Source organism: Branchiostoma floridae, unplaced genomic scaffold (assembly GCF_000003815.2).
Source record: "Branchiostoma floridae strain S238N-H82 unplaced genomic scaffold, Bfl_VNyyK Sc7u5tJ_377, whole genome shotgun sequence".
Classification (NCBI taxonomy): Eukaryota; Metazoa; Chordata; class Leptocardii; order Amphioxiformes; family Branchiostomatidae; genus Branchiostoma; species Branchiostoma floridae.
The window spans coordinates 456,504-480,169 of NW_023365820.1; the positions used below are offsets into that span (position 1 = coordinate 456,504).

A 23,666-nucleotide genomic window follows, 5' to 3' on the forward strand; every position below is an offset into this window, starting at 1 on the left:
AGTAAATATTTCAGGAGCGAGCATTGCTGTCAAATTTCTTCATCATGTGGAGTGCAGAACACATGACTGGTCTCGACCAGATTTCCGCCTGGCCGAATAGGAGACTTTGACGAAGTTAGGAACAAAAGCATAGTAGGAGTTGATTGGCCTAGGAGTGTTGGCTGGCCTGGTGTACTCCTCGGCGAACTAACTACTCTCTGGCGTGTTTTCTGTCTCGTTTGGCCAATTTCTACTATTTTTCCAGCGATCTGTGGAGTCTGGTAGAGGTCACGATAGTCCTAATACCCCCTCACATGTAGCGAAAATCGATCGGACGAGTATGCGAGCTCTAAATTACAAGGAGGCATGACTCTGGCGGGAAGGGGGGGGGGGACTCTTGTCATTTCTTCGTCGCCATCAGAGTAATTTAGAGCTCGCAGACTCGTCGTCCGATCGATTTTCGTTACATGTGAGGGGGTATATTAGGGGATCCGGGGAAACTTTGTCCCTCTGAAACGCCATTTTCTGCACTTCGAGGGACGAATATTGCTGGTAGACTGAACTACGTTTAATGACTTTTCTTTAAGTAAGAAAATACACATTGAGTTTCAGCTTGTCTGTGTAACGGCCAACGCCCCTAACATGTTTTTTGGGTGCCACCACCACCGATGATATTGCTTCTCCTTTTAAACTAGTAGTTAAAGTCGCAAGGTAAGCTGCATTATACAATGTATATTGAAAAACATGGTCTAGGAGTTATACTGATAAAATAACGACGTATTCACCGAGAAAATTCTACACCATTTACAAATACATGTGCACGTATGTACACACAAAAAAGTACAAATCATAAATCATAAAAAGTACAGAAAAAGACATTCCGTGTATGAGCATGATAAAATACAAACTTAAAAGTTGATTAATTATGAATATCAAACAAGAAAATTCTAAGAACACCACAAAATATGCCCTGATTCAGTAACTGATTGTCATATCCGTGAACATCCAGTCTAGACCTTTAAACTATTAGTGCACCTTTCACAAGCCATTTCCCAGATATTTTTACTCATTGGGAACAAGTGGAGAACTCTGGGTGCGATAACAAAAAGGACACGTGTTGTGCACAATTTGTCATGATGATACTAGACAAATTTGAATCACAAAAAATGTTTTGGCATATAATGGGATTTTACTCACAGACTGTCTATATCATTGCGCAAATCCATAAATAATATATTTTAACAAAATTCCCTGATCCAGACCAGTGTCATGGAGCCTGGCATATTGCTGACATCTATTCTCTCTGAGCAACCAGGTGCCTGCACATATGTTGGAAAATTTTTCCAGTGTGTTGGTGGCTAATTCCCCTTCCTAACTTGTGGCAAATACAAAAAAAACAACAGCTTACTTGTTTACCTACATGTGGTAAATCAGGGTTGTAAACACTTGCTTCTTCCGGGTTCGGAAATGTTGTCCGAATGTGTTCTTTCATTTACAGATATGCATGGCGACATGGACAGTTTGTGAGGAAAATCCCCTCTACGACAAAAGCAGGTCCATATTCGTTTATCATTTTCTTGCCCTGTGTTGCCCACAATTCCGTAATCCGTAATATGTTTAGATCTATATTATTGATTCACTGTATGGTACGAGGTCAGACGTGCGTTTCAGTCTTATCTAACAGAAATCGGGAACTTCATGTCCTCTATCTCTTTCTTGTTATTGCCTCTAAAACTGTCTCAGGCCTCATGATTCCAAACACGAAGGCGGCGATTTTCTCGTAGATGAGGAACATCAGTGCTGCAGTGAGGACTGTCTGGAGGAGTTTGGCCTCCAGCCCTTTGTACAAGCCTTTCAGTCCCTGTTTCCTGTGAAAACACATTATACAAAAGGATGAGAAACTAAACAGCTCCACCCCTGTGGTGTTGCCAAAAAAGAAAATAAAACGTTGTCATTGTGCATCTAAGATTGACTTGTTTGCTAGCAATTTGTGTACATCGCTGGCACTGTTTTGATTATGACCTGACAGAATAGAGTTAATTCCAGTTGTGGCGGCCATGTTGGATTTCCGGGGTCATCCGGGGTCATGGCACCAGAACGAGACTGCAGGTGGTACCAGCTGGGCATTCTACTATATAGGCTGTATTGCAGACATAAGTATGCCATCTTCGGGAGTGCATTTCACCCCTCTAATGTTAACAACTGCACAATATATGCCTGTTATATATAGAAAATATTGTTTGGGACATTTGAATTTGATTTTGGTGATATTTTTTAATCAATTTTTCACATTTTTTATGGGTGACCTGAGAACAATTAGTGTCAGTGTTTATATCATCCATGAGTGCTCTGTATTGGTAAGTGTGATATAGTAGGTTTACTATTGGGATTAAACCCTACAAATACACAAAATATGGGGATGACATCTTTGCGGGTAGAAATTTAGAAGACATTTGGCAGTTGTTCTGATGATGTATTGATGCCAAGATCCGTTCTGCAAACTACGCTCTATGGGAATGTCATGCCAGGTGTGCTCCTTTACTTTCTTCCCAAATCATGTTTTCATTGTTTTATTCTAGTTTAAACAACATAACCCTATACAACAAATTCCACATGTTGGGTCCATAAAATTGTGAGATGAAATGTAGCAGATTTTTTTCTGTTAGGGATTTTTCAATGCCAATGTGGAGAAAAACGTAAATTTTATCGTCAGTGGAAGAGGTAAATTGGTGATAGAACTTAGTAATACGTAGTTTTATGAACAGATGTTCGCAGCGTCTGTGAAAATTCTGTCACATTTCCACCCACACTGATCTGAAACTGGCATGAAGTCCGGTTTTTAGAGTAATGTTAGGGTCGACTCTAGCCTGAGTATCATCCTAGTTGGTTACGGAGGCTCTCATACTCACCCCTCTGGTTTGTGAGGGGTGAGTATGGGAGCCCGGTAAGCTACCTAGGATGACACTCAGGCTACAATCCCTCCTCCGCTGGCACTTATAATCAAAGTTATGTTTTTTTTCCACCTTGGCATTGAAAAAATTGCAAAAACAACAGTAAACAATCTGCTACATTTCATCCCACAATATTATACAACATGTGGACATTTTTCTTACGGGGTATGTTGTTTAAACTAAAATAAAACAATAAAAACACTGTCAGATAAATTGGGAAACAAGTAAAGGAGCACACCCGGTACATACACTGCTTTTCCCTATTGAGTGCCGCAGGATTTTGGCATCTAGAAATCATCAGAATAACAGCCAAATGTCTTCTAAATTTCTACCAAAAGGTTTGTCACCCCGATATTTCCATGTTTTTGTAGGTTTTAATCACAGATACCGATACACAGCACACATGGAGGATATAAACACTGACATTAATTGTTCTCAGGTCACCCGTCAAAAAATGTGAAAAATTAATAAAAAATATCACCAAAATCAAGTTCAAATTTCCAAAACAGTATTTTCTATAGATAACAGGCATATATTGTGCAGTTGTTAACCTTAGAGGGGTGAAATGCACTCCTGAAGATGGCATACTTATGTCTGCAATACAGCCTATATAGTAGAATGCCCAGCTGGTACCACCTGCAGTCTCGTTCTGGTGCCCCGGATGACCCCAGAAATCCAACATGGCCGCCACAACTGGAATTAACTCTATTGCCAATTCTTCCGACAGAAATGGCAATCAGAGTATTAGTTTCTGTACACATCTCGATAAGAATGCTAAGAAATGTGTAAGGCTCAGCAGTGTGGTATCACTTAGCAGAAATGGAAAAAAAATATTATCACGGTGTAACAGCCAGCATATAAAGTTAGACCATGTTGTTTCAATCATATAGAACAGGTATACCGAACATTGTTCTTTCACATCAGTTTCTTCTTCTTTCACTTTGACATAGCAGACAACATGAGAATCTGTTTTCCAACAATTTTCTGCAACTTATGGCATATATTTTAAAAAGTTCATTTTGCAGCTGCTTTGTAAGATTTATAGTATGGTGAAAAACTTTCTTTGGAGGGGGAGGGATAGACAAAAATTATGTACGTGGATGTTATCCCACCTGTGGAATAAACATGGATTTAACTGCAATGGAATGGAATGGTCTGTAAATCTTCATACTTTCGAAGTAACAATCTACAGTTCCTGCAAAATTCAAAGTGCACAACCAGAGGTAAAACACACCCAACAAATAGTGTCTTCTACTGTACGCTCTAAGTGTCAAAAGAAACTTTGAAAGTCCACAATTTCTTCATACAATAGGAAAGTGAATGCTGTTGTCATGACTGTCTGGGTGAGCTTGGCTTCCAAGCCTTTGTACAGGGCAAGAAATCCCTAGTCTCTGTTTCCATACAGGGGAATGAAGGTAGCAAACAAACGGAAAAAAAAGAAACAAAGAGAAGAAGATATTGTACAGAAGAATGGGAGACAGGAGGATTAGAGTTTAGACAAACTGTATGATTAACAAATCTTTAGAGTAGAGGAAAGTATAAAGAAAGATGCAACGAATGACAAATAAATGGATGGAATGAATAAAAACAGTGAACAAATGAAAAAAAAAGTATGGACAATGTAATAACTGAAAGCTATCAAGTACAATACTAAAAATATTATCTTCATTATCCATTATCATTATATTATTATTATGATGTATAGCTCAGATGAATTCTATGAACAGTTGAGCAGTTGAGTCAGTCTTCAAGAGACATGTACACTAAAGTAAAGTATTAACTTCTTCATTATACAAGAAAATTCCCCTAGCTCTGACTTTTTGATAACAATGGACCATGGTTTAATATCCTAAGGACTACGACTATACAGTATACCAACAGCCAGGATTTGAACTCCCCGCCATCTCTAGTTCTAGAGGCAGGGATGTTATCCACTGAACAGTTACTACATATTATGCTAAACCACTGGACTACACATGCAAACATAGGTTGTACCCCACCAAAAGAACTGATTTTTTTCCTTTTCACTGGTTACTGACCTGAGGAGTTGTTGAATCATGACTACCACACTACGGAAGGTTTCGCTGGTCTCTCGCCCCTCCTCCGCCTTTTTGTTCCTCCCCGACTGGTGAAAAACATGGAAACAAATACATTCAATTATGTATTTATTGTTTTGGCTGTCATCAAAATTTGGCTTGGGACAACTTTATGTTGGGACAATTTTGGGTCACGTGAAAAATCCCAAGCAAGCGATGTTAATTAATTCTCTTAAAAAAGGTAATATTCAGCAAAAAGTCAATACCTCTCAATGTTTTTTTTTAATTCCAGTGTACCTTGATAAATTTCTTGTAAAATAGATTTTTCCATTGTTTATCTGCAATGGCCAATTAAAGCTGACATTAACAGTCCGAATTTCTTTTCAAGATACTTTTGAGACAGTTAATTTTGAGGCCTCCACCTCAATCAAAATTGGAACATATGTGTACTCACCCTGAGCTTGCTCTGTATAAGCTGCAGGGGGTAGGTCGATACCGTAGCAATCCCCTTGGCAACGGCTCCGACCAGGAAAAACTGCCACGCGTTCAATTCCTGAGGGGAAACAGCAGAGTGCTACACATGCACATCCGGGGGGGAGGGGGGCAGATTAGTGATTGGAGGGTCCATTGTGTTGTTCATTTTACATGTCAATCATTCACAAATCATTGAATATACTGGATGCAGCAACATATAAATGATTGAATTTATATTTGAGGATCAACATAGGCAAGAATCATGAGGTAAATTCTGTAAGTTCTCTGCGTTCAATCAATCTACAAACCTGATGAAATTATTTATGGTTAGGCCTAGATAAAAAAAAGTTGTGTTTCCTGTTTCAGTCCTAAAAATATTAGGGTCGGTAAAGGATTATCTGTCTTTTTTCTTCTATCTTTTTTTGTGGCAAAAACTCAAGTGATACATATTACAAAGTAAACTTTTGAACAAAGTAAACTGAAGTACATGAGGACAATTGTCTTTCAATGTCAAACTTTAATTTTGATTTGAATTAATAGATACATTTATCCATTTAGACAGAACAAGCAGTGCTTTTACTTCAATAGGAAGCAGGCTGAATAAAAATTCTAACTGGAAAATACTTGACTCCACTGCCCACCCCCCCAAAAAAGGCTAGGGTTTGCAGCTTTTTCTAGGATAGGTAGGGAAACAGGAAACACAACAACTAGCCTTACCATGATGATAGTAAAACATTACCTGTTTGGATACCCTGGTTAGAGACCTTTTGAAGCCCTCGTAGAACATGAACTGTATGGCAGGGTTGAAGACTAGGATCAGGGAGGGAAGGGTCCCGCTCCACAGGGCTGACACGCCCTCGTCTCGCAAGATGCGACGGAAGGCGTCTGGGATTACGATACACACATACAGTCAGCATACAGTCGTAAAATCTTCTAAAGGTTTGTTTTATGTTCATCTGGGAATTTCCCACCAAAATTAAGACACGCTACGTTTATGCAGCTGTTTACTTTTTGGGTTAGTTTTTTTTTTAGGGTTAATCCCCACTTGACATAATTACACATCCCACGTAAACCTTGGACCTAAAAGACAATGAATGTACGCCCAAAATAAGACACTGAAGAGATCTGGAAGAAACAGGTCTTTTATACTCTAATTACATGCTTGAAAAAAGCATGTACTGTTTCTGGTAGGGATCTTTGTGATTCCGGACCGATATCTTTAGAACCTCTGGATGGATTGCGATTTCCTTTGCTATGGGGATAGAGTGTGTGACCTATTGTGCTATTAAGTAGAATAGAAGTTTGCTGTTGTTTTGTGGTTCGTTTTTAAAAAAATATTTACACCCCTTTTCCTGATATGGAGTGATCTGGCCTCATTCCCTCTGTCTCAACCTCCTTGGGGACAGCTAGCAGCTGTAGCATGTGTTTTGAGTTTTCAGTAGCATGGGAGTGTGTGGAAGGGTCGTTTCCAGTGCTATATCTCCAGAACAGAACGTGTGATTTACCTCCATGAAAAATGGAGGTATAGTTTTTGGTGTGTCTGTGTGTGTGTCTGTTTGTGTTTCCACATATTTGTGGTCAGCATAACTTTAGAACCTGTTGATGGATTGTAATGATATTTGGTATTTGGGTAGGTGTTTGGAAGACGAAGGTCAAAGTCAATTTTGGATCCCCTGGTGTGTGACCTTGTACTGCAACAGAACTTGGATTTTTGTATCTTTTGACATGGATATGCTATGGTCTTGATTTTTGGTGGCACATAGCTTGTGGTGTAAGGAAGAAGTGTTGTATGTTTGGGCCCTCTAGCAGCTTGCTCTATAACTGCTGGGGCATTCTGGTCAAAATCTTCCAAGGAGCAAAAAAGAGCAACTGTGACCATCGCTGTCACCTCTGTATGGTGTGAACCATTATATACACATTGAGATACAATGTATGTGCCAGGTGCAGGTGTAACAATAGGAAATAAAAATGAAATGGTGAGGACACCAGAAAGGTGTAGTTTTGGATCTCACTGTTTACCATAGGTAGATATATAACTTAAGAACAATGATGGAATAATTTTGCCAAACATCAAACCATATCAACCCCCACAACACACCATACGCACAATCACAAAACAAAATATTTTATGCAGGTTTGAGTTTTCAGACTCTTGTTATGAATGAAGACAATTTCACATGTCCAATAGGAAAGGTTGTAAGACAATTCAGACTGAAGACAATTTGGATTTAAAAGTCCAGTTGCTTGAGTAACTATTTTTGGCGTATCTTATTACCTGGATGTCTAACCTACATCGACGGACAATGAATGTAGACTGAAGGTGGACTTAACTTGAGTCAGAGGGGGGGTTAGTCCCGGAGTAAGTCCACTCCATTTTGCCATGTTTGAGAGTTGTAGGTGTTAGTTTTGGTGGACTATTATCCAGTCAGAGGAGTTGGGTACCTACGTACATGGCAGGGTTCTAGCTAGTGCATTTTAGCGTAGTGGACCACTACGCTAAAATTTGTGACCCCTACGCTAAAATAAGGGCCACTACGCTAATTCTAATAATAAAGTGGTGCTTTGCTGTCATTTGCTTGTTCAACAATGACTAATCAATGTCGGAACAATCAAAAATGATGATATGCCACTCAAAACTGACCCAAAAATCTTAACTTTTAACTCTACATCTTCAAATCTCACCGTGGAAGGACCAAGACCCCCCTTTCCACACCAATCTCTTGATTGGTCGCTTCGCTACCATGCCATTCCCACTACGCTAAAATAAAATCCTGGCTAGAACCCTGCATGGCAAATGTAAACCTCTTGGCTTACTACACTCCTTGCCCAGTTTAGTACTATCTTATGCCATCGTAGGATCTGCTTGGAGATCGGTCTATCTCCACAACGTACCCAGAATGCCCTTGTAGTGCGGAGGCTTGTTCTCTCGCTGTTCTTCTCCCGTGAACTTTGCCCCCTGCAGCTTCAGCCTGGTGTTCACCACCCACATGGGTGTGGTCAGCAGGACATTCACCACACCTGGGGAACACACATCAACATGGTTTCCATGACAACCAAGTGGTCACCATGACAACCAAGGGGGTCACCATGATCACCATGACAACAATCCAGTTGCTATGACAATAATCTGGTTAACATAACAGCAATGATGACAGTCCACATGAGTGCAACAATATCCATTTGTTACACATTAGTTTCTTTTACTTCAGAATATAACAGTATACCTTTTTGAGTATATTGTTCATCAATATTATACAAAATTCAAACAAGGTTTCGAATGACATTGCATGAACATGTATTCACTGATCACTTCCAGTCACACTACAGTTAACATGGCATATGGAAAAAAGAACTGTGAAAACACAGATAAACCAAACATTGCCTCCCTTGAATTAAGTACTAAAGTAGCCTCTTCCTTTGACCCCATGACCTGTCTTGTCTGATTTCTCCTGTCACTGACCACAAGTCTAACCTTTGTAGTGATACAATCTGGTTTAGTAATAATAAAATATAACAAGTTTTTTAGTAATGATAAAATATTACAAGTTTTTACATACCGGCCATGAATGCAAGACACAGGTCCTTTAGAGGCCCGCTTGGTTGGTGGTTCATGATGGTCTTCAGCCCGTTGTAGGTGTAGAAGTAGACAAAGTTGGAGCAGCAGAGGCTGGAGACTACAGGGAACCATCCTCGGTACAACGCCTTCCTGCAGGAGATGTGGTTACAAGGAACAACAACTTTCAGGGCTCGAAATTCATTTTTGGGATTAGGTGCACTGGTGCACCCAGCTTAAAAAATTGGGTGCACCAAAAAAATTTTGGGTGCACCACTTAAATTTAAGCAATAATAAAACTTAGTTACAAGCTATCAAATTCTTAAACAACAGACATTTTTATTAACTTTCTAACACTTAGATGTCAAGAATATGTTGTACATGTATACTTATAGAAGTTAGTCTTAGTATACTTTGATATCTTTACATACATAAACCTAAGAAAATATTTGGGTGCACCCTGTGCACCCACAGAAAATAATTGGGTGCACAGCTCCAATTTTGGGTGCACCTGGGTGCACATGCACCCAGTATTTCGAGCCATGACTTTGGTTACAATGAACATGGCAAGTGGATACTCATCCGCCATTTACCACAAGTAAAAGTAAATGAAGCAAAACAGCAAGATGAAGGACATTCCTTCAGACTGGAGACTAAAACCATCCTAGGTACAACACCTTCCTGCAGTAGATACAGAACAACTTTTGTTACGAGCAACATTTGAGGGCTATATGTAGCCATTTACAGTCACATACAGCTACATCAAGGAAATTCCTTCAGACTGGAGACTACAGGGAACCATTCTCCGTACAGCGCCTTTCTGCAGTAGATATGGAACAACTTAGGTTACAAGCAACATTGGAGGACTATATAACAAGTGGATACTAAGTACTCATCCACCATCTACCACCATACAAAGCTACATCAAGAACATTTCTTTAAACTGGAGACAACAGACATCCTTGACCGTGAATGTGTCAAGGAGGCCATCTACTAGTACTGTATGAGCGGATATCTGATCTATGGGATGACTTTGCATATAGAAGTCTCCTACATAAAGGACCCAGCTTTGTATCACAAAGGAGAGTAACACTTCCTATGGTATTGTCTGACCTAACCCTGTATATAGTTAAGAAGTCTCTGAAAATGATTTACAAATGTCTCATTTGCATGAGATCTTTGCAACTTGCCATCTAATGGTGTTGATTTTTTAGTTGTAAGTAGCTCTTGGGGGCAGAAAGAAAATGGTGCATATTTGGGTCTCCAAGCAGATTTTGCACGGAACTTCCAGTTGATATTTCATATTACCGTATATTCTCGACTAAAGTGCGCACTTTTTTAATTTTTCAATACTGGAAAGGTGCTACAAGTTGTTGCCAAAGTCTGTGTGCGTACTTTATTTGAGGTTATTGCATGGATAAATGGTAAAAGAGCCTAAAATAAAGCCAGTTGTAGCTACACTTCCAGGAAGGTTTCAAAATATACACATTGGAGTTGTCTTGGTGTTGTCTTACCAAAGAATTGTCTAAACATAATTTACATAAGACTGGCATTTGCATACAATCCTTTTGAGTTAGTGACTTTGACAGTTGTACAACTGGTTTTCCCAGTTAGATGTACTAGCTGACTTCTTCTGCCAGTTCATTCTCAGTGATTTTTACAAGTTGCAGTAAGGCAATCCACAAGTTTAAAGAGACAACGACAGTGTAACCCCAGGTTATTTCATGCAAAATAACCAGTGGAAAACATGATAAATTTGAATTTAACCACTTCAAGGTCGTTAACCAAAATTGGTGGAGAAGGGGTGCATACTTTATTTGAGTTTTTCCATTTTACCTTTCAGTCCCACAGATCTGTCTAAGACTTGCCCCAAATCAGGGGTGCGTATTTTAATTGGGGTGCGTACTTTATTCGAGAATATACGGTATGGACATGCTCTGGTAATGATTTTTGAGTGGACAGCTCTTATAGGGAAGAAAGTAAGTGGTGTAGAAAGCAACAAGCCTATTATCTATGATATATTACAATACTTACACTCCTTCCTCTTTGGAAATTTCGGAGATGACTTCGTGAGTGTACTTTGCCTTCCTCTTGTCATCAACTGCAAAATGAGATACAATCAATACATCAATAACATATTGTTATATACATTCAACTGATACAGATACCTCCATTATGCCAATGGGTGCTTATATCAGTTATACCAAAACAGAAGCTGGTCTGTTACGCAAAGGAGTGGGAAAAGACGTATGCCTAGCTATAGTGTGTTCAAGCTTCATGACTTAAACTTTTAAGTCTTAAGTTTTGATCCACTCACACGGGGATTGACACTGTCAGTAGATTTAGTACAGTGGGATCTTTACTGAGTAAAATGAGGCCTCCAGCATTATGTCCCATTCAAGACATCCCTTACTGTATTGAAACCAGGTACTCATTTTCATGTAAGTCATGTCATGAAATAGGTGTTGCCTTTCCCCAGGGACACACAAATTATGGCCTGTCAAAGACTCGACCCAGAACGTAATACTGTAAATGCATTTAAGTTTGCGGAGATTTAATTTCCTGGTAGCGGGGAAAAAGGTTTTAAGTTCACGATAGCACTATGCTAGTCTGTTACTGCCATGGAAAAATGTCCGCAGTGGTTTCAAGTTTGAAGTAAATTTGCAACGCACAAACCACAAACATAAAACCATTGCGTAAATTTCTGCATTCAAAGTATGATGCAAAATCAACAACCCTAACCACTAATCTATGTTTACCCACCTTGTAACCTGAGCCTTGCTGTGTCCAGAGGAAAGAACACTGACATAGCAGTCACACTGCCCTGTAAGAAAAAAAAATTCATCAAAGCTTAGTTACAGTATAGAAAGTACTGCATACAATTAAAGAGACAATATCTCCAATAGAAATCCCCTTTGAAACCAAGGGAAAAGTAAGTAACCATAGAGGTGGGATTTGTATCTAAGATATCTTTCAACACGTATGTGGAGTTAAATTCCTCGGATTATGCCTGTCCTAGTTGTATTTCTATTTTCAATTGAAGCCTTTAAGTTTTTTTATCAATGCGATCAAGTGATTGTTTACCCTGGGAAACCAGCTCAAAGAAGCTTCGCAAAGGAGAGTTACTGATCCCCTGCCTAACGCGCGCCCTCCCGCCTCTATGCACCCGCCCCACTACCAGCTGGCCCCACTTACGCCGTGAGAGGCAAAGCGATAGTTGAGGCCAGCTGGTTTGTGGGGCCGGCGGGTGTTGGGCGGCGGGTGTTCCGTGCGCCCGTGTGCTGGGGATCGGTAAACTAGGCCTTGCGCGCCTCGAAGGAGTCTGCGTTTTCCCAGGGTAGTGATTGATTCGAGAAAAAAATATCTGAAGAAGAGAAATGGAAACAGAAATGTTTGCTGCGGTTTCATATTTTTGCAGTGACTTCTTCCCCGCGAACTTCAAAACACCTTAAAAATGTTTGTGTTGTCTTCTACCTGTATATCTCATTGTTTCAAGTAACACACTTGAAGTCGAACTTAAGTAATACCACAATCATCAACCTCAGACGTCAGAGTCTCTATTTTTCCCTAAGGCCACAGCAAGTAAATTTTATGGATGACATCCGCGGGCTCATTAATTTTTGCCTGATTTCAGAAAAAAAAAATGTCTAGCGCTACTGTGAAAGTTTTTTTTCTTCTTCGGAGATGGTCAACATGACAAGAAACTAGTACCTAAATGGGAAAGCATGTTGTGGTGGAGCCTAATGATAAGTACTTGTAGGAGTGACATTAGCGAGGTAGCCATGATTAAGTTGTAGAAGTGAAACCAGCTGGATAGTTGGAAAAGTGGCACCACTATGGAAGTCATAAATGATACCAGTCTACCACACTAGTGTCACTTTTAGTTTTACTACACTAGTTCACTTCTTTAAGTTTAATACAGGAATGAATGATTTGTCATCAGTACTACATGTACCATGTTTTGTCATTCAGCCATCTTGTTTTTTTTTTTACCCATCTTGTTTTTTTTTCGCCCTATCTCACTATTTTTGCAGTCTGCAGAGGATGTCATCCATAAAATTTACTTGCTGTGGCCTAATGAAATTAAATCCCAGTGAAAATTTCTTCTTTTTACAGTAACTATCAGGTTATGGCAGGCAAAACAGACCACTTGAATTCCTTTGAATCATTATGTTACATCACTAAGCCTTACGTAAAAACAACATTTGCTCTTCTTTCTTGCCCCTCCCCTTTCCTCTAAAACAACAAAATGAATATCTCTATCTATAGGAGGTTATAAAAAAAGAGAGACAAACTATGAATTATTAAAAAAAAAATAAGTAGGAAGAATAAAGCTAGTTTAAATATCTAGCCATATAGTTAACGTTACATATTGCCACTAACTCTTAAATGTCTAAATTTCTCTGACTGAAAAAAATTTATGTAAAGAAATTCTCTTTCTTACCGTTGCTCCCGCCACTGCATGGATCAAATTATCGTAACTAAAAAGGCCGATAGGGGAGGGAATTCCATCCTCAACTTCTTCCATTGTACAGTGTGACTAAAATTTGGACCCTGGACTTACAAAAAAGTCGGACAAAACGTCAACATTTACAAAAGCTTTACAAAAACACGTCTAAAACTCACACATATGTACACATGCGGGATTTTACCGGCAATGCACGTAACTGACCTTTCAACTTTTTTTAGGGAAAGTACAAAAATAGTCTAGGAGGATATACTAATATGAATATTTTCTCCAAAATTACTGTCATAAGAGCACGTTTGCTCCAAAAATTTAAAAAGCTGAAATTACATTTAACCTATGAGTGTTATTGAATTAAATAGGCTAAATGATAAAGTTTTATTCAGCTAAAGAATAGTTAATACATTGTCCCTAAATGGTGCGACACTTCGTCTAGACCAAATTAGGAAGAGGGGTGTTCTTTAGTTTTATCAAAATCTTCAATATTTTTGCACCAAGATAAACAACGTCTGAATATAAAAAGATGTAAAATATAATAAATGGTATATCATCTTATGATTTTGAGCTTTATTTGACGTCTTAACGTTGAAATATGTAAAATTTTAATAAATACATGATGAACGCCTATTCTTTCATAGTGGCATCATCCTCACATAGTTTCCAAGATGGCGACCTGAAAACCAAAAACGTCAAAATTCTGTCATCTTTTTGTCATTTTCTCTCGTTTTAAACGAGATAGACGCCCAGGAAAGGTGTTGTACGTTAGACAAAGAGTTCCAGACCGTTTGCCAGGATGGATAAGCTGACTCTTATTTCGGGATTCCTGTTTTTCGCCGCCGATGTTTTCGCCATCGCAAGCCTGGCGAATCCGGAGTGGATCGTCACTGACGAAGATGCAGGTCTGTCTTCTTTTTAACGGTTAACAACCTTCGCCAGAAGTTTATGACGTTGTAAATAGCGTATATCATATGATATACTTATTATACACAAATAATACAAACTGGCTTCTTCTCTCCTGGATGTGGTATCGAGGTTTTCATGCACAGCATAAACTTTAAAGTTAATGTTTTCAGCATAACTAGATACTAGATAGGTAAAAGATTAATACTACTAGTAGTAACTTACACAGCTGCAGCTTGTAGTAAGTTGTACTACCAAATGTACAATACGTTTGTGTTACTCCTAAAGGCTAAAGGCCATTTCTTACTTGTATGTGTAGGTGCTTTACCCAGACCATAGCCTGGAATCCAGTCTTGTTCTGCTTTAGTAGGCGGTCCCTGAAGAAGGTCCTTTTCTTCCCACGTTGTCCTTCATGGAGCGACTAAAAGTAAAAGCACAAAATGTTAATAAGGCTGGACTCTAGGCTACGCCGACCAAAGGGGTGTTAGTGTTACCAGAACCAACCAGAATTCAGCCAGAATCAGATGGTGGTTTAAAGAAACAAAGATACAAACAAACCTATTTGTTCCTTCAAACTTGGTTCCAGGGTTAATACTAATGTTTATAAAACTCTGTATTTACATCTACGCAGGCTCTGTGAACCTGGGTCTCATCAGCCAATGCCAGACCATCCACAAGCGTGAGAGAATATGCATGGCGCCCACACTGCCGGCGGAGTGGCTGACGTCGCTTCTCTTCATCGTGGTGGGCATCATCTGTCTCACGGTCACGTGTGTGCTGCTGTTCGCCTCCCACTGGCACCGCAGCGTGCTGAAATACGCCAGATGGATCGCTTTCTTGGGAAGTAAGTACATGCAAGGAGGTTGGTACATGTATTCCATACTAGTACCTTGGCTGTAATAACATTTGATGCTGATGCAGGCTTTTAGCTAGGATTTTATTATAGGGAGTCCAAATTTATTGGTGAGTTGCGGTAAGTGACTATTGTAGGGGGGTCGGGGGGCATCCACCATCCATGGTGCAGAGTTTTTGATGATTTTAAGTTAAAATAGTGCATTATAAGGTATCCTAAGAGGTAAAAATACTAGTACTGTTATAGTAGAAGACTGACCACAGATGACCTGGTAGCATCCCTGGTCAATCAGAATTTCATGCCTGTCAGAGGATTTTTTCCCCAGTATAGGGCGTCCAGGGGCATCAAATTTCTTGTTATTCTAAGAAAAGTGCATCCAGATGACGCGTTGACGCATGCCTGGCTAAAAGCCTGTGTTCCGTACCTTGGCTGTAATAACATTTGATGCTGTTGTTTTTGACCAGGTGGTATTATCTGTCATTACAATCATTCATATGAGCTATAACTTGTATCACCCAGCCTTGTACTAGAGAGAGAGAGAGAGAGAGAATGGTTTATTTGTATCACAGCCAACTCGCGGCTCGAAAGCCGAATTATCAGGCTTGTTTACATTGTTCAACGTTACATAATTGCTATTCACAAAAACATTGCAACATAAACAATACACATAAGACGTATAGCATGAATATTCTAATGAATAAATATACGAATTACAATGTCTAAAATGCAGATGCGAGTACAATGGTCGAGTACAATGGCTAAAAGTCAAATTGAAATAGCATTAAAACTATTAAAAGTCTGATCGCAGCAAAACTGTTTGACTTGTCTTACAAAGTTAGTTAAAAACAGATTGTCCTGGTGGAGTATATACATAGAATCTACAGTTCGTTCAATGATTTGATCATTGCCGGTATAGCGCTGGTTAAGTAGCGGTTAGTCCCGGTAGGTTGTTGGTATCGCGCAGAGTTGCGGAGTTGCCTGCCATGTTGTTGTCCACGGGTAGGGGGCAGCCATGTGGAGAAGCGAGGAGACCTTTCAACTCTCAAGGCAAAGTCAGTACAGAGTTTCTGTCTACGTGTTGAAAGGCGCTCAAGGCCGATGTGCTGGAGAGCTGCCGTGTAAGAGACGAACTGACGCCCCATCATCAACCTGCAGGCCCTTCGCTGCACCCGCTCTAAGGCGGCCGACTGTCTCTGAGTGAGTGCTGAAGCCCAGCATGGAGCGGCGTACTCGAGTAATGGTCTTATATACCCGCAGTATATGGTGTTCAGGTCTGCGATCGGCACCCCGGAACGTCGCAACCTGCTGATGACGACCAGCCTTTTGCTACTTTTGGACACCATGACATCCACCTGGTCATCCCATTTCAGGTTAGAGCGGATGTGGAGTCCAAGCAACCTAGCCTGGGTGGTGGTTTTAAGTGTCTGTCCTGCAAGAGTCAGCACTGGAGGTTGTATGGGGGCGCGCACGAAAGAGAAGTGCATGGCCATGCATTTCTTGGGGTTTAGTAGCATGTGGTTTTCCGTAGCCCAGTTGTCAAGGTGGTTCAGATCACGTTGAAGCGATGACGGAGTAGAGATAAGCCTGATCTCTCCCAGATTGAAGTCATCTACGTATTTCCAGTGTGAGTTCTCGGTGACTGGTTTAACATCATTGATCATCGCCAGAAATACAAGAGGACCCATCAAGGTGCCCTGGGCTATACCGCACGTCAGGCTTTCCCAATGTGACAATGCTCCCTGGTAACGTACGCACTGTCGGCGATCTGAGAGAAAACTGCACACCCAAGGAATTACAGATGGTCTTGCTCCGAGGCTTATCAGCTTGGCTATAGCGGTTGTATGGCATACTCTATCAAAAGCCTTGGAGAAATCAGTGAGTATCAGCGTACCCACCTTTGATTTCTCCACTCCTGCGTAAAAGAAGTTAAGTAAGTCCACTAAGCAATGTGTCGTAGAACAGTTTTTCATGTTCCCATATTGCTTAGGATCCACATGGGGGAGAATGTCCGACATTATCCAACCTGCAACAAAGCTTTCGCATATCTTCGCCAATTGTGACGTAAGTGACACTGGTCGCACCTTGTCAAGGTCAGCCGGTAGTTCCTTGGGAACCGGGACAACAATGGCTTCTTTCCATGGTGCTGGCACCTTCCCTTCCCTGAGCGAAGAGTTCAGAATGTCAGTCATTGGTGTCGATAGCTCAAAAGCAAACTCCTTAATGACCCTTGGCGGTATGTTGTCTGGGCCCGGGGCTTTGGAGACTTTTATACGCTTGAGTCGATGGTACATGTCCCATATGCTTACTTCAGGAGGTAGAGTACAAGGTAAGTAAGTTGGCAATTTGCTGCAGTCGAGTGGTCTCAGTGCCTGACAGATCGCTGACAAATGCTTGTTAATGGCGTCCGCTATGCCTGCCTTGTTGCTAAGATCTATGTCCGGAACATGGATCGTAGCCGAGGGAGCAGACCAGTTCGCAAGGCGTCGGATAGACTTGTGCCATTCCGACGGGTGAGTCGTCTTCATGTCCTCGATGTGGTCCTTGTAGTAGGTTTTCTTTTCTTGTAGAATGTCCCTGGCTATCTTGTTTCGAAGGAACCTGTAGAGAGTCATTTGTCCGTTACTGTGTGCTCGCTGTCTCTTGTGAATCAAACTCTTTAGTGCAGCGGTGAACCAGGGCTTGTCCTTGTGGTGTAGTTTAGCCTTCTTCTCGGGAAAGAATCTGTCCATTGCTTCGTGGAGGGTGCGATAGAAAGCTAATGTCTTACTGTCCACGGTGGCTTCTTTGAGCACTTCATCCCAGTTATGTGTTGTGATCCAGCGACCGAATGCGCGAAGACTAGAGTCCGGCATGGGGCGCACGAGCACGTCCTTGGTCTTATTCGGTGTCTTCGGGCGAACCCTAGGTTGCCACCAAACTGCTTTGTGGTCGCTATTTCCTATAGGGTTGATCACCGCTGGGGCATTGTAGTACGACTTCAGGTTGGTTATAACCACGTCTAAAGTTGCTTCCCCGCGGGTTGGAGAGTTGACTACCTGTTGGAGTTGATGGGCCAAGAGGAGTGGCTTGTGGTCCAGTCTGTTGTAGTCACCCGCAAATACTAATCCTATGTCAGGATGCAGTTCTCTCAACAAGTCAGTTGTTGTGATCAAATGATCGATCAAGAGGTCTTGATGCTTGGAGTTGGGTGGTATATAGGTAGCACAGAACACGATGGACGATACCTGGCGCGGAAGTCTGGTGGGTCTGAGCCGTACCCAAACACATTCAAGCTCCGAGGGTACACGGACTTGGGGAATTGCCTTGGCCTGTATGTCCTCCCGGATGTATACGGCAACCCCGCCACCACGTCGGTCCGTTCTACAGGTGGAAAACAGTGAGTAGCCTTCTACATTCAGGATGTCGGATGCCATTCTCGTGGAAAACCAGGTCTCTGTGACGATCGCTACGTCCGCTCTTAGTTGGCGGATAGTGAGTTCGAATTCATCAAGCTTGTTAAATAACGACCGGGCGTTACACATGTAGATGGATGGAAAATTTTGTACCTGTTCAGTTTGCTTCTTCCGCCGTATAGGAACTCTAACAAGGTTACGAAACGATACATTCCTGGTCCCTCTCGGATGTTGTTGTTGTTTCAGCTCGTCAGGAATGCACTTGTCGCGTGCTGATTTGCATAATAGAGAGGTACCTTGTGTTAGTATGTAAAAGGATACAAGAACAAGTTGTGCAAGTCAAACATGCTTCATGAGCCTAGAGTGAGTTGCTGTCAAAGAATACCGAATTCAGGCGTTGAAATTGATTTTGTTACAATTTTTTGTTCAAGGACACCAACTTTTCTCAAGTTCTGACACATTTGATTTGAATGTGTGCTTTTTTTTTAGATTTGGTTATGAGTTAATGATTACATTTTGTATGAGTTTATGACATAGATAGATACAACATCTATGTTCTGGGCGGTATCTCAGATAATCCCAGAATACAAGTATGCATTGTTGTGTCCTGGAAATCATTTGAGTACATTCAAGTATTTGTAACATATTCACTTGTTGCTAAAAGTACATTATTTCTACCAAAAAGATGAAAATTTAACAAATCTAAGTGGAATTGAAAAAAATTAAAAACATTATACACCTATGGGTTTTTGAATTGGCAGGGCTCGAAATTCATTTTTGGGATTAGGTGCACTGGTGCACCCAGCTTAAAAGATTGGGTGCACCAAAATTTTTTTGGGTGCACCATTTAAACTTAAGTAGAATGCCAAAAAACTAATAACAAAACTTAGTTATAAGCTATCAAATTCTTAAACAAGTAACATGACAGACATTTTTATTATCTTTCTAACACTTAGATGTCAAGAATATGATGTTTTCTAGTACACTCGATATCTTTCCATACATAAACCTAAGAAAATATATGGGTGCACAGGGAAAAAAATTGGGTGCACAGTTCCAATTTTGGGTGCACCTGGGTGCACATGCACCCAGTATTTCGAGCCCTGCTTTTTGATCTGAGATTCTCTAGTATTCTGTTTATTGTTTATTTATTTTTCCGTCATCATTTTTATGTAAGACAACAAGTTACTTAAATTGTCAAATTGTCAGGTACAGGTACTAGTATGGGTCTATGCCTAATCTTCATTATCAGTACGTGTACCTGATGTTATATGTAACTTAAGAGGCCAATAAAGCTTCTGTAAACATACTGTTCCATACTAGCAATTTAATTGATTACCACATGTAACACTTGTTCTCTTGCTCCCCCTAGTGGTCCTGTTCTGCCTAGCAGCCCTGATCTTTCCCATCGGCTTCTACGTTGATGAGATCGGAGGACAGCCCTACAAGCTACCCAACAACACCCAGGTGGGGTCATCCTACGTGCTGTTTGTGCTGTCAATCTTCTTCACCATCATCTCGGAGTTGTTCGCAGGGAAGGTTTGCCTTCCCGTGTTCTAGATCTTTGAATAGCGTAGTCAGCTGCGTATATGTGTATAGGTAGAAAACTGTATTTTGAGACCATATATGATACCAGCTACATTTGTAGGCAGATACAATGGCCTTTAGTGAAGACAAACATGAAATTTGATGGATCCACATACTGCAAAAAAAAACTTAGGTTTGAGACCATAGTCTGTAGTGATAAAACATTGGTATGGCACCATATAAATGATACTACACTACAGATAACAGCTTGTTTGATGCAACAAAAAGGATCATGGCAACTTTGTATGGTGAACTACGTGTACAAACTACAAAATAGAATTGCAAAGCATAGCAAAAGACATGTTTGTGTAGAGATGTTTGGACAGTATTGCTTCTTTTTCAAATATGGTCAACGTCAGAATATTGAAGAAAATAGATGATTGTACATTAAGGTGATGGTTATATGTTGATATAAGAAAAATGGGCAGCATTGCAATGCACATTGTACATAATATATCTGATCAAGTTTGTTTTGCTTCTCATTTGAACTTGTCACAACTTTGCTTTTAGTTCTTACATAAGTAGATGTACGATCATTGTCATATCGGACTGTAGGTTTACACATGTGTAAATATTGACCAATCCATAGAGAGGAGGACATTCCGCATTGTATATTGTATCTGCACGTCATTGTACTTGAGTATTGTTTCTTGTAAGGAAAAAAAAACATAAAGAAAAGGGAAGTTTTCTTCTTAGTTTTTGTATTGAGAAAAATAGGTTTTACCACTATCATTTGTACCACACTTCACTCCATATGTCCCTGTGGCACAAGTGGTAATGCAGCCCCGGATCAAACTCCGTGGACATGTGGGTATGGGTCCGATCCTAGAGTCGGACATGTTGTAATACTAAGAGATTGCATGTGTCAGGTTGGATGGTGACGCACAGCCAGCGGTCCCATGTATGAGGGAGTTTGGGCGTAACCCAAAAAAAATGCACAAAGAAGACCCCAACATTTTTATCAAGAAGAGTGGGGTATAATGACCCAGTGTGCTTGGTTAAAAACGTGTACAATTGCAATGGTTGATGCTCCGTCGTGGTTGTTTTTTATTTCATTCATATTTCATTCACTTCACTCACCCTGTTTGCCGTCTGTCATTTCCATATCTTGAAGGTTAGACAAGACTTTCACATAGATTGGAGGCTTGATGGCAGCCTGTCAGCACTGTTGGGTCTTAAAACTTTTAAATCTTTCAAAATCATGTTTTAAGCTGCCCAGTATTATAGAGAGGCTTGTAGTGTACCCGTATCTGTATGTTATGTGTTGCTCCGATGTTTATTAGAAAGCAATCATGTAAAGAAATATTGATTTCAACTTAACTGTATGTAACAAATGGAGCCTGTTTTCTTATATATAGAACTCATTGTAAATAAAACATCTTATAGTATTTGTGTGTGCTGTGTATTTGTAGTTGTTGGATCTGCACACTATTATACATGTATAATCACAAATAAAAGCTACATTGTATTTTGTACACTTATGAAACGGGGTCATGTTCTTTTTGTTGTGGAGACCTAACATCCATTGGCATAATACCGGTCGGTTTACTGCAATTTCTCAAGCAATGCTAATTTGGCAAATGATCAACGCATCATTTTCTCCAGTTACATGTTGCTGTTACAGCTTACCTTTGCCACTTCTTCTGTGTAAATTATTTTGTCTCTCTGGTCCTGCTAAAAACGTAATATCATAATTGGAACACACCGCGGAATAGCACGGAGAACGGGCGCGTGGTTGGAAGGGGGTGCACTATACCGGCCGAACGAAACACGGCACAATTAACTGCCGCTATGTACCTTTATACATCCTCTGTTGTTCCTTTCTGTCCTGTTAGTAGTTGCACAAAACAAAAATCTGCATGAGCATACAAAAAGTCATGAGAAAATGGGCGTATACTGACAAGAATTTTCATTTAATTTTGGTCCGTCACAACCGCTATGAAGTAAAACTTTACTGCTGGCCGTAGCATTAAAAATGGCGGGGAAATGGCGGCGTACGTTCAATTTGACCCATTCAGCCATAGATCCGGGCGATAATGCAACGGTTCCTCACACTTTTACACGAGTTGTAGGTCACCAAAAGAAATTCAAGATTGCTGTACATGTTGAATCATGCTCGTCTTGTGCCGTGAGCACATGTGATTATTATCTACAAATCTGGTGATGAATGTGACAGTGTGTTTGTCCCACGACGAGCTCTCCTGCCCCAAAAATGACCTGAAAACTTTTGGCCTTGTTGTCTTCGAATGCATTGTTATCGATGCTTTGTAAATTATGTATTGGACACCTAGATGTCTGAAGTGTGCATACCTCAGAAATAAAATATTGTTGCATGTGTAGATCTCTTTAAGTTCCACTATTTTTAATCGACCGGTATAAGGCTTATGACCGGTATTATGCCAATGCATGTTACAGTTTAGCCAACATTTCATTCTGGTGCAATGACCTAGTGAGTATAGTGTTCACCTTGCATTCAGTAGATTATGAGTTTGATCCCTAGTTTGATCCAAGTCATACCAAAGACTTTAAAAATGGTCTATGCTGCTTTCTCTGCTTAGCATTCAGCATTTGGGAAACAGTATGGAAGTTGAACACACACCAGTACCAGTGGACTAGACCCCTGCTGTAGTGATTGCACAAATGTTGTGTGGCCCAGGACTAATAAAATGGAGATGGGCGCTGCCCTATACACATTCATAGACTTCAGGCTACACATAGAATGATAGATGCACACACTACACTACTAAGTACACACTTATTCACTACACACACCACATGTACATACACTTCACACTATACACACATACACTGCACACACGTACAAATGTACTATACACAATTACTACACACAAACATACAAGCATGATCACACTCACATACAGTGCACAGAACTCAACATTTAGTGCCAGGACCCCCTTTATTATGAATAGAATGACAACAAACTGATAAGAAATAAAGTCAAATCTATTCTTGCATTACCTTGCAGTGCAATCTTTATTAAATGTGTTCAAAGTATTTCATTGCTATATGATATTAACGTACTCTATATTGCACAATTCATGTAGGTACAGGATTTCTTAGTAGTTATTGATACATACCCTGAATTCTCCCCAAATGTAATTTATCATAATTTTACCCCTATCATAATTCATGGCAAAACATCAATAATCTTTACATTAATCTGTTTTAACCTTCCTTTAAGGAAGGGCATTGCATACAAATCACCTGATATTTGTAAGACCATATAATGTGCACATGAAAATGCTGTACAAAGTGCATCTTGCAAATTTTTTCATTTTGTACAGCCCTTAAAATCCTACCTACTAGTAACATTTTGTCTGTATAATAAATCTCCGATGAATATCAATAAATCTCTTAACATACATGATACAATAGATTAAGCTCTTTCATACCCTTAGACAGTATCTTAGATGCTTACCACGCATGTGCACTTAATTTTCCAACAAACTATGATG

The 23,666-nt window shown here is 40.2% G+C and overlaps 2 protein-coding genes across 3 annotated transcripts; one reads left to right on the top strand and one right to left on the bottom strand.

Moving 5' to 3' along the window:
- Window positions 1-528: 528 nt before the first annotated feature.
- On the bottom strand, window positions 529-13,688 carry LOC118408741 (peroxisomal membrane protein PMP34-like). 2 transcript variants are annotated; one of them, XM_035809599.1, is made up of 9 exons: window positions 13,438-13,688; window positions 11,757-11,817; window positions 11,028-11,094; window positions 8,998-9,146; window positions 8,333-8,458; window positions 6,180-6,325; window positions 5,421-5,519; window positions 4,970-5,055; window positions 529-1,847 (listed from the first exon to the last, which is right to left on the bottom strand). In XM_035809599.1, exons 1-9 carry the CDS (start codon window positions 13,519-13,521, stop codon window positions 1,685-1,687), a joined length of 981 nt encoding a protein of 326 aa, XP_035665492.1. In that variant the 5' UTR covers window positions 13,522-13,688; the 3' UTR covers window positions 529-1,684. The 2 variants fall into 2 exon arrangements, with proteins under 2 accessions (XP_035665492.1, XP_035665491.1); XM_035809598.1 differs by having other exon boundaries at window positions 5,421-5,540.
- Window positions 13,689-14,103: 415 nt separating this feature from the next.
- LOC118408743 (uncharacterized protein C16orf52 homolog A-like) lies at window positions 14,104-21,621 on the top strand. Its single transcript, XM_035809601.1, has 3 exons — window positions 14,104-14,357; window positions 14,990-15,202; window positions 19,976-21,621. The coding sequence occupies exons 1-3, from the start codon at window positions 14,252-14,254 to the stop codon at window positions 20,161-20,163; spliced, it is 507 nt and encodes a 168-aa protein (XP_035665494.1). The 5' UTR covers window positions 14,104-14,251; the 3' UTR covers window positions 20,164-21,621.
- Window positions 21,622-23,666: the final 2,045 nt, after the last annotated feature.

Excerpts from the sequence above, each read along its gene's own strand:
- LOC118408741 (XM_035809598.1), bottom strand. The coding sequence starts at position 13,521 with ATGGAAGAAGTTGAGGATGGAATTCCCTCCCCTATCGGCCTTTTTAGT. Across the intron at positions 9,147-11,027 it reads ATTTCCAAAGAGGAAGGAGT|GAAGGCGTTGTACCGAGGAT; the intron begins GTAAGTATTGTA and ends CATCTCCTGCAG. Across the intron at positions 5,056-5,420 it reads TTATACAGAGCAAGCTCAGG|TCGGGGAGGAACAAAAAGGC; the intron begins GTGAGTACACAT and ends GTTTTTCACCAG.
- LOC118408743 (XM_035809601.1), top strand. The coding sequence starts at position 14,252 with ATGGATAAGCTGACTCTTATTTCGGGATTCCTGTTTTTCGCCGCCGAT. Across the intron at positions 14,358-14,989 it reads CGTCACTGACGAAGATGCAG|GCTCTGTGAACCTGGGTCTC; the intron begins GTCTGTCTTCTT and ends ACATCTACGCAG. Across the intron at positions 15,203-19,975 it reads ATGGATCGCTTTCTTGGGAA|TGGTCCTGTTCTGCCTAGCA; the intron begins GTAAGTACATGC and ends TGCTCCCCCTAG.